Here is an 11,565-nt window from a genome sequence, read left to right on the forward strand (position 1 = left end):
AACTGACAAAGGATTAATCTCCAAAATATACAAGCAACTCATGCAGCTCAATATCAAAAAAACAAACAACCCAATCCAAAAATGGGCAGAAGACCTAAAGAGACATTTCTCCAAAGAAGATATACAGATTGCCAACAAATACATGAAGGATGCTCAACATCCCTAATCATTAAAGAAATGTAAATCAAAACTACAATGAGGTATCACCTCACACCAGTCAGAATGGCCATCATCAAAAAATCTAGAAACAATAAATGCTGGAGAGGGTGTGGAGAAAAGGGAACCCTCTTGCACTGTTGGTGGGAATGTAAATTGATACAGCCACTATGGAGAACAGTATGGAGATTCCTGAAAAAACTAAAAATAGAATTACCATACGACCCAGCAATCCCACTACTGGGCATATACCCTGCGAAAACCATAATTCAAAAAGAGTCATGTACCACAATGTTCATTGCAGCTCTATTTACAATAGCCAGGACTTGGAAGCAAACTAAGTGTCCATCGACAGATGAATGGATAAAGAAAATGTGGCACATATATACAATGGAATATTACTCTGCCATAAAAAGAAACGAAATTGAGTTATTTGTAGTGAGGTGGATGGACCTAGAGTCTGCCATACAGAGTGAAGTAAGTCAAAAAGAGAAAAACAAATACCATATGCTAACACATATATATGGAATCTAAAAAAAAAAAAAAGGTTCTGAAGAACCTAGGGCCAGGACAGGAATAAAGACGCAGATGTAGAGAATGAACAGGGAGGGGGAAGGGTAAGCTGGGACGGAGTGAGAGAGTGGCATGGACTTATATATACTACCAAATATAAAATAGATAGTGGGAAGCAGCCGCATAGCCCAGGGAGATCACTTCAGTGCTTTGTGACCACCTAGGGTGGTGGGATAGGGAGGGTGGGAGGGAGATGCAAGAAGAAGGAGATATGCGGATATACGTATATGTATAGCTGATTCAGTTTGTTATAAAGCAGAAACTAACACACTATTGTAAAGCAATTATACTCCAATAAAGATGTTAAAAAAAATCTTTCCTCTCTAACAAATTATGATTTTAGAGTAATTTTGCAGTCTTTACTATGTCCCCAATAATTAGTTCCTTTTTTTTTCCCACAAGTCCCTCATTCCTTTCATGATATTGTCTTGATAAATCCGTCTTTACCACCTTTGTTAGTTTTGGTTCACGTAAAAGCAGATGCTGAGCCAGGCATTTATGTGCAAGCACTTTATTGGAAGGAGCAAGAAACATGGATGTGAGAGAGGAGAAGCAAACACAGGGAAGAAAATACATCCAATACAGCTTGCGTTGTCAGCTACCACAGTAAATAAGCAGAGTATTCATCCTGTGGGGAACTTCTGGAAAATGGTACAAAATCCAAACCTCAGAATTACCCTAGCTTAAAGGCGAAAGACATGGGGTACCCTACACCTCTCCATCAAGGGCTGTCTCTGATGGGACCTAATTCCCTGTCACTTCTGCCAGCACATATTAGGCAAAGTACATTTCAGCTGGTGCTGGCCATTGGCAGTCATGCGGTGGAGGTGGTGAGAGGATCCCAGGGACCGTGGGAGGAATGTTGACAGCATCTGCTACCCCACCCTTCACTGCAGACTCAATTCTAGCAACATTTTCCTCAAAAAACGAGCTAAGTTCTGAACACGTTCCACATATGTGTAACTGCCATTCCAGATGGTACCTCCAGAGAGTCCCAGAAAAAAGTTAAACCATGTGAGAAAAGAACTCTTATTCTATTCATTATTACATGTTTGGGGATCTTAGAAGGTATATCTTAAAATTGCTATGATGAGAAATAAAGGTCAACTTTAAAAAGGAACAGAAGGAAGGATTACAAACAATGAAGCAACATCTCAAGAGTTTTCCTAGGCGATATATTACTATGAATCATCTCAACAAATCAGCTTTCAAGTCTAGATTCCTACTTTGAAGTTGAAAATCACATCGCTGTTCCTATGAAAAGTAGGGTGGCAGAGTCCGTGTTGGCCAGTCAGCTTACAGTCCAAGTCAACCTCAGTCTCTTCTTTTGAAAAGTGGATGAGAAAATTTCTCAAAGAAATGTTTTCCAGATGATATAAAGTCACGCACGTGAAGAAACAAGCACAGTCCTGCTACGGGATGCATTTTGTTACGACTACTGTATGATTTTCATCCATTTCTTCCGAGGAAAACAAGCACACAACCACATGAAGGGGAAGAACACCAATATTTGAGAGGACAGTTTGGGGGAAAACCACATCAGCACTTGATAAGTGCTTTAAATCTAAATTTAGAAATCTTAAGAATGGCTGCAAAAAGCTGACAAAACATGGGACTTTATGGACAACATGTAAGGAAGAAATGTCAAAAGGGAATTACTAAGGAGGTTATTCAGGAAAAACCAATACAAAACAAATAAAGGTCAAGTCACATATGCTTTAGGAATAGAAGAAATCAGCATGTCTTTTAGGGGAGAAAAAGAACCAAGATATTTAAATGTACAACATTTGCCCTTGGGCCTCAATGTCCACTTAGTTCTGGGGCCCGTGGCCCATCACAAACAAGGGGCACTTCGGCTGAGGAGCCTTCCCAGGGCCCCCTTCACATCCTTGTTCCGCAGGCTGTAGATGAAGGGGTTCAGCATGGGGGTGACCACAGTGTACATCTCTGAGACAACTGAGCTTCTCTGGGAAGAATGGGTCAGAGTAGAAGTGAGGTAGACCCCCAGGCTTGTCCCATAGAACAGGGAAACCACAGAGAGGTGAGACCCACAGGTGAAAAATACTTTATATTTTCCCACTGCAGAGGAGATTCTCATTAACGAGGAGACAATCTGAGAGTAAGAAAAGAGGATACCAGTGAGAGGAAATATACACAGCAGGGCAGTGGCCACATACAAACAGATGTTATTGATGAGGGTGTCAGAGCAGGGTGCCTTGAGAATCTGAGCCAGCTCACAGAAGAAATGTGGAATTTCAGTGCCAATACAGAAGGTCAGCCGCCTCAACAGTAGAATATGAACCAGGGCAACACAGAAAATAATGAGCCAACACATCAGAACGAGGAGGCCACAGAAGCGGGGGTTCATGATGACCATGTAGTGCAAGGGGTGGCAGATGGCCACAAACCGGTCATAGGCCATCACAGTCAGGAGGAAATCATCCATTCCAGCGAAAACCATAAACAAGTACACCTGAGTGAGGCATCCTATGTAGGAGATGTCTTTGCTCTGTGCCTGGATGTTGACTAGCATCTTTGGGACAGTGGTGGAGATGAAACAGATGTCAACAAAGGAGAGGTTGGCGAGGAAGAAGTACATGGGGGTGTGGAGCTGGGAGTCTGAGCTGACGGCCAGGATGATGAGAAGGTTCCCGAGCACAGTGACCAGGTACATGGACAGGAACAGTCCAAAGAGGAGGGGCTGCAGTTCAGGATCGTCTGAGAGGCCCAGGAGGAGGAACTGTGATACTTCCGTGTGGTTTCCTGCTCCCATTTGGATGCTGTGTCTGCTGGGGAAGGAGGCAAAAGCAACATTCAATGAACAGCCAAATGGCACCTCAGCTAGTCATCACCTTTTGATTCCGCACGTTCATGGAAATGCTCTACCCCTTATTATTTTTTCCAATGCCAGTGATTCACTCATTCAAGTGGCAGCCCATTTCCATTTTAAGTGTGTGTAATTATTCAGACTTTTTAAAAAATTATTTCTTTATCTATCTATCTATCTATTTATTTGGCTGCGCCGGGTCTTAGTTGCAGCATGTGGGATCTTTTTAGCTGTGGCATGTGGGATCTAGTACCCTGACCAGGGATCGAACCCAGGCCCCCTGCATTGGGAGCTTGGAGTCTTAGCCGCTGGACCACCAGGGAAGTCTCTCAGACTTTCTTTAATTTAGCAGAAATTTCTCTGTCTTTTTATCTCCCACTCACTGGTTCTAATTCTCCTATTAAAATCTATGAATATAAACCAATTTCTTCTTGATAAGATGCTTCCAAAATAATTGAAGACACTTAAGGTCTTTTCTTTGATAATCTCCATACTTCTTTCATTCTAATAACTCTTTTAGTAGTGATTAAGACATGGGTTTTCAATTCCAACGACCTTAATTCTGTGACCTGAATTGATGTCAGAGTTAACTCTCATGTACCTTACTGTTTATCTTTCTAAAATTGTGGTTACTTTTATTACATTCTTTGTGAGGTTTGAAAATAACTTTGTGCACAGTGATATCTCAATAAACGATAGCCATTATTATCATTACTATTATTATTATGAATCTGTTTTTTATGACAATAATTTTTGATACATAACTCTCCCGAAGTACAGTATAGAGTTGTGATTTAGAAAATGAGATCTTGAGTCAGGATTCCTAGAATAGAATTTTGGTCCAGGAACGTACTATCTGCATGACCTTAACAAAGTTATTTAATCTGTCTTAGGTGCAGATACCTCACCTCTACAATGGAAGTAATAAATATCCCATACACTGTAAGACTGATGAGTGAATTAAATGAGATGATGTAATTTTTCTAGTGTGGTTCTTGTGACATATACAGCAGACACTTGATAAATATGAGCTTGTTAAAAAACAATAAATTTGTCTTACACGACTATCATTAATCACTATTCCCCTTAAACAGGGACAGCCATCAAAGACGGAATTCTGATCATTATAAACACAACAGGTCTGTTACCTCTTTTGACTGCCATTCAGCACTTCTAGTTAATGATGATCCTTATGGCTCCCTCTTTCAGAGACTGCCTGCCAGGTGGATTCTTCCAAGAAGAAGGAAAAGCAAATGAACTACATAAATAAGAGGGGGAAACAAGATTATAAAACCATTATTATAAAATACAAAGTGTGCATGAGAGTGTGAGCTCATGCTTTCATGCTCACAAGTGGGGGTGTGTTTTATTAAAAACCGGTGGAGTTAATTGCAAAAAAAAGGATTGAAAGATTTGATAAAAAACATTCAAAGCTTCTATAGATTATCCTAAAAAGTGAAAGGCAAATTTAAGATGAAAATAAATGTTTACATTCTCCATAGTAGAAAAAATGTTGGCATTATTAATGCCTAGAGAATGCAGTTCATTAAAGAGAGAAAAAAATCATTGAGGACGAATTTGCTCTAGGAAGGTGGGTAGAAAAGGCCTCTCTGATATATGAATATTGAGCTGTGAGCGGAAGGATGGGTAATTGTTAATCAGAGGAAATAAGGAAAGGGCAAGCATTTTGGGTTGAGAGAACAGAATTCACGGAAGCCCTGGGGTTGGTGAGCTTGGTAATGGAAGGGATGTGAGAGGCCAGTGAGATGGAGAACAGAGTGAGGGTCAGGAGGACAGCGTGTGAGGCCCACAAGTTGAGCATCCTGTACTATTCCTGATGTGCCTCTCATGTTGGTAATTTTATATTTATTTGTTGATCAGAGATCGTGACTGTTTTTGCTCATCAATGTCTTTTCAGGGACCTATGTGCTGCCTGGCACATAGTAGGTGCTCAACACATGCAAATGATAGATATGTAATAACGATTGAGACCAAAAGCATAAACTACAACACAAGAAAAGAAAATTTCAAGCTCATATCCTTGAATATAGAAACAATATTGAATATTAAAGTTAGATAAAATGCATTCATATCTATTTTAGAGAATACTATATCATGAATAAGTAATAACTATTCTGAGAATGGACAGCTGGTTTAATACTATGATGTTTGTTAATATAGTTCATCACAAAAATAGGTCAATGAAGAGTAATCATAATCATAATTACAATAGAAAATGCATTTGAGAAAATGTAACAGCCATTACATTTAGCAGCCATGGTTAGCAGCCAAGACAGAGCCTCCCACTAACTGAAGAAATCAAGGACAATTTCTTAACCCAATAAAGAATGTTTTTTTTAAAAACTATATCCAAAAGGATATTCTACATTAAAACATTAAACTAGTTGTATTAAATTTATGAACAGGACAAGGCAGTCTCTTCCAACTTCAGTATTTCAATATTCTCCTGAACATTTAAAGAGATTGGTAAAATGAGAATAGGAAATTAACCTGAGTACAGAACATCAGAAATAATTACATTATTTGTAGACGATATTGTGGACACTGAAGTGAAACAACACTAATCAATATGGAACTATTAAGTGCTAACAGTACTACAAAATAGTTAACTGAATATAATAGCAAAATCCAATCACATGAAGAATACATTAGACAATACCTTGTGCATAATAAATCTCCAGTGACTAGTTAATGAATAATTGACTGGGCATAAGAAATCAGACAGAAGCCTACAATTGTGGGAAAGTAGGGAAGAGGTGAACACTCTCCAGAAAAATACTCTTACTGTAAAGAGGCTCGAGATTCCAAGAAGAGAGAGAAGGAAACAGCAAGAGCTAGAAGAAACTGATTTCATTTGAAACGAAAGCACCTTCAAAGTACAGGGACTTCAACGTCACAGACTAAATAACTATGAGAGTGTCCCAGTCTCACTATTCTAGAGGTAAAGCCCAGTACCCACTTCTCCCCTCTTTTCCTTCTTACTCCACCAGCTTTTACTGATGGACACACTCTCCCACGGTTATCGCTGAAGATTTCTGTTCTCCATGGTCTGTCCTTGGGAAGTCCAGATGTGTTTTTACTTGGCTGCGCTCAGAAAATTATAAGAAAGGGGCAACAGGAACATGTTTAAAGTTTCCAGCACCTCAGGGGTTGGATTCTCACAGCTCCTCATTAAATAAACTGTTCTATTGTCTTTCCACTCTCCAAACAATTCAACTCCCTTGGGGTACAAAGATAAGAGAATGGAAAATTTTCAGCCAGTGTTGTGTCTGTGCAAGCAGCCTTGGAGGGAAATGAATTTATTTCCTCCAAGGAGAAATTCTTCCTTTGGTTTGACTTAAAAATTACAAGGTGTCCCCCAGAGAAAATTTAATTTCTAAAGGAACCAACTTTCTGTAATGCTCTTCCCTTGAAGATTCTTCAGAGGTTTCATGGATCCCTTGGTGTCCACAAAGTCATGGAGACAAGGACGTCCTTCCTGAAGAAAAACAAAGTGGTTAATAGTTTTGGCTTTCTTGAAAGGACTCAAAATAAGGACTGAAAACTGTCCCTTGGCATTTGCTGGTGCCATGGAGGCCTTTGTTGATATTAGGGAGGGCTCCATTTATTATCTCTAAAGAGACGGACAGAAATAACCCAGGTAGGTTGGGTTGAAGAGTGAGCATTAAGGAAACATAGGTGGCAAATATAAACTACCTATAAAGTTTGTCTGGGAAGAAAAAGAAAGAACAAAGCATAGCTGGGAATTCCTTGCGGTCCAGTGCTTAGGACTTCGCACTTTCACTGCCAAGGGAAGATCCCACAAGCCATGTGGCGCAGCCATAAATAATAATAATAATTAAAAATAAATAAATAAATAAAAAGCAAGTTGGGAGAAATGCACTCTGCCAAGTATTTAAGATCATTTAAAAAACAAACAAAAAAAGAGTAAAGCATAGCTTAAAGTGAGTATAAAATATGGGAGAGTTTAAAAAATTTTAATAGCAGATATAGGAATAGATTTAATTTCAAAGAGAATGATCATGTTTAGTGTAGGCATTTGAATACACAGTGTCCTGGCTACATAATAATGACAATCATAATGTGCTGTATCTCCAATGTATAGATTACATGGGTCCACAAATGAAGTGTTTGATGTGGAAACAGGCCCATGTAACACCACTCCCAGTGAGCCACACTGGGAGTTTGTGCTTCAGATCTCAACTTCGGCTTCTGTAGGTTTGGAGGTCTTGACTCTGTTAAGGGGTAACACTTTCAGAGTCATGGCAAAAGTCCCACTGAACTCAAGCTATGCTGCTCCCTGGCACTTTAGGTCCTTCCTGCTAAGAAGAAGAGTCACCTTCTGGGCAGGTGTAATTGACCCTGGTCATCAAGGTCATTGTGTGACCATGGCGATGGGCACTCACTGGCACCCTGCTGTGCTCCATCTGTGGCTGGGAGCAGCCCAGGAGCAGCTTCAGTGCAAACACAGTGGTGGATAGAGATGGCTGCTGGTCAGTCATGCTCCCACAGCAAGAGATCTGAGTGGCATGACCTTAGGTGAGGCTGCTTCCTTTCGCTGACAGCAATTCTCCGAGAGGACTGAAGGCTGAGGGCTGTCATATGGCTGCACTCTGTGCACCTGGAAGAATAAGCCCTTAATCCCGAAGGAGAATGTAGACAGCAAAGCACAGCATTCATTATAGTCCATCCTTGGGACATTTGGGTCAGCTTTGTAAAAAAAATTGAGATATAATAGATATGTAACATTATATTAGTTTCAGGTGTGCAAAATAATGGTTCAACATATGTATACATTGCAAAATGATCACCACAATGTATAATACAATATTACTCAGCCATAAAAAAGAATGAAGTTCTGCCCTTTGCAACAACATGAATGACCTACAGGCTATTGTTGCCAAAATCTCGGCTTCTGTACACCGGTGCCGAATAGAAATATGGAGACAAGAGATTTGGAGGAAAAGAAATAGAGAGGCTTTTTAATTCTTTGCCAGGCAAAGAAGGAACACAGCCCGCTAGTGCCTTCAAAAACTGTGCCCCTCTCTCCTGGGGAATTACAGGGTGTCTTATATGTGGAACTCGCAGTCCAGGGGTTGGTGATAAGGATCAAAGTGGTAAAGGTCCTACATTCTTCTTGCATTATTTCAAAACCTTCATCTCTGGCGTCAGGTAGTCCGGTAATTGGGTTCATTTGTTTCTGCGTTATCTGCCTGCCACCTTCTTCCTGAAATGCAAACAGCTACACAGGGTGATTTGCTACAAGACAGTGCAGGGAGCTTAAGCACCAGATGCAGGATGTAATTTACATAGACAGCTAGGGAATGATCGGAACAGAATGTAATTTACTTTGTGAAAGATAAACCTACTTACAGACACTACAGATTAGTAACAGTTTAAATAAAACTAGGATCGATTAACACTTTCAGGCCACTTTATGTGTCTTCTCTAGCCTGTTCACTGTCCCCTTTACTTTCCTTATTTTCAGGAGAGGAAAAACTTCATTTCTATTTTTGCTGCAACACTATTATGCTTAGTGAAATAAGTCAAACAGAGAAAGACAAATACGGTATGTTATCACTTGTATGTGGAATCTAAAAAATAAAGAATAAATGTAACAGAAAGGAAATGAACTCACAGATATAGACATCAAAGCAGTGGTTACCAGTGGGTAGAGGAAAGGGGGGAGGGGCAAGATAGGGGTAGGGGAGGGGATTAAGAGGCACAAACTACTATGCATAAAATAAATAAGCTATAAGGAATATAGCCAATGTTTTATAATAACTTTAAATGGAGTATAATCTATAAAAATATTGAATCACTGTGTTCTAATATATTGTTATTACAATATAATGCTGTAAATCAACTATACTTCAATTTAAAAAATGATCACCACAGTTTGTCTAGTTAACATCCATTACCATACGTGGTAGAAATCTTTTTTTCTTGTGATGAGGACTTTTAAGGTCTACTCTCTTAGCAACTTTTAAATATGCAGTACGGTATTATTAACTATAGTCACATCCCCAGGACTTATTTATTTCATAACTGGCAGTTTGTACATATTGACCACCTTTACCCATTTCACCCACCCTCCACCCTCTGCCTCTGGTAACCACCAGTCTATGTATCTATGAGCTTTTTTTAAAATGCCATAGGAAGTGAGATCATACAGGATTTTTCTTTCTCTGTCTGACATATTTTACCTAGCATAACGCCCTCACGGTCCATTCATGTTGTCACAAATGGCAGGATTTGCTTCTTTCTCATGGCTGAATTATATATATATATATATATATAAATAATTAGGCATATTATGCCAAATGTCCTTTATCCATTTATCCATTGATGAACACAGGGGTTTCCAAGTCTTGGCTATTGTAAATAATGCTGCAATGAATATGGGGGTACAGATTTCATTTTGAATTAGAGTTTCTGTTTCCTTCATACAAATACCAAGTAGTGGAATTGCTGGATCATATGATAGTTCTATTTTTAATTTTTTGAGGACCTCCATACTGTTTTCCATAGTGGCTGCAACAATTTACATTCCAACCAACACTGCACAAGGCTTCCCTTTTCTCCACACCCTTGCCAACAGTTGTTAATTCCTGTCTTTTTGATATTAGCCATTCTAACAGGTATGAGGTGACATTTCTTTGTGGTTTGATTTGCATTTCTCTGCTGATTAGTGGTTTTAGGTGCATTTTAAATTATCTGCTGGCCATCTCTGTATCTTCTTTGTAAAAATGTCTATTCAGATCCTCTGCCCATTTTTTAGTTGGATTTTTTTTTCTATCTTTTTTGTATGAGTTCTTCATATAATTTGAATACTAACCCCTTATAGGATACATGATTTGTAAAAATTTTCTGCCATTCGGTAGGTTGCCTTTTCATTTTGTTGTTGGTTTCCTTTGTCGTGCTTTTTAGTTGGATGTAGCCGCGCTTCTTTATTTTTGCTTTTGTTGCCTTTACTTGGATCAACGTCTTTGCATAAGTTCTGGAAACAACTCTTTCATAGTTTCCATGGATCTTTTTTAGGGGAGAGGGTGAGTGAGATGAACTACTAGTGAAAGGAGGGTCAGTGGGTCGAACTATAGCCTCTGTTACTGTAGGTGGCCTCAAGGCCACAACTGATAGGCATTGTCTCCCTCCTGTGCTATCCATTCTCAAGTCCCCTCATCCCTGGATAATATCTCTGCTAAAATGGATGGCTTACTTGGTGGGATGACCCTCACCCTCGTCCCTGAGTGAGTGTTCTGAGCCCTGGTCATCATTTCTTTCTCAAACCATGGCTGCTGTACTTGACCATTTACTGTCAAAATTGGGAAAGGCAGTACCAAGAAATACACCACAGACTTTTGTTTTTTTGTTGTTTTTTTTTTTTAGACTTTTGTTTTTAATCAATCATTTTCCAATTAAAAAAATTTTACCTCCCACAGACATTTTTATCACCCCAAAAGGAAACTCTGTACCCATTGAGAAGATACTACTTCACTCTCTCTACCAGGCCCTGGAGACCACCAATCTGCTTTCTTTCTCTATGGATTTACTTATTCTGGATATTTCAGATAAATGGAATCATACAATGTACGACCTTTGTGTCTGGCATCTTTCACTTAGCATGATGTTTGTGAGAGTCATCCACACTGTAATATGTATTAGTATTTCATTCCTTAAAAAAATGTTTTTGGTCGTGTAATTGTTTGATATTTAATTGCTCCATTCCTTTTTATGACTGAATTACTATTCCACTGTATGTATATACCACAATTTGTTTATTCATTCATCCATTGATGGACATTTGGGTTATTTCTATGATTTTTCTATTGTGAATAGTGCTGCTATAAACGTGTGTACATAGATTTGTTTGAGTGTTTGTTTTCAATGATTTAGGAGTGGAATTGCTGAGTCATACGGTAATTCTATGTTTATCCCAAAAAACACACCCCAAGAAACTTCCTGAAAGTCTGTCTTTGTCTCAGAAT

General features: G+C 39.1%; 1 protein-coding gene across 1 annotated transcript; it reads right to left on the minus strand.

The window, feature by feature from the left end:
* Positions 1-2,563: 2,563 nt before the first annotated feature.
* LOC133090251 (olfactory receptor 7D4-like) lies at positions 2,564-3,502 on the minus strand. The gene has a single exon (XM_061188595.1). It carries the CDS (start codon positions 3,500-3,502, stop codon positions 2,564-2,566), a length of 939 nt encoding a protein of 312 aa, XP_061044578.1.
* Between the last annotated feature and the right edge of the window lie 8,063 nt (positions 3,503-11,565).

This window comes from Eubalaena glacialis, chromosome 4 (assembly GCF_028564815.1).
Source record: "Eubalaena glacialis isolate mEubGla1 chromosome 4, mEubGla1.1.hap2.+ XY, whole genome shotgun sequence".
In the NCBI taxonomy this organism is placed as follows: Eukaryota; Metazoa; Chordata; class Mammalia; order Artiodactyla; family Balaenidae; genus Eubalaena; species Eubalaena glacialis.

Bases quoted from the DNA above. Each gene is read 5' to 3' on its own strand.
- LOC133090251 (XM_061188595.1), bottom strand. From the start codon at position 3,502: ATGGGAGCAGGAAACCACACGGAAGTATCACAGTTCCTCCTCCTGGGC.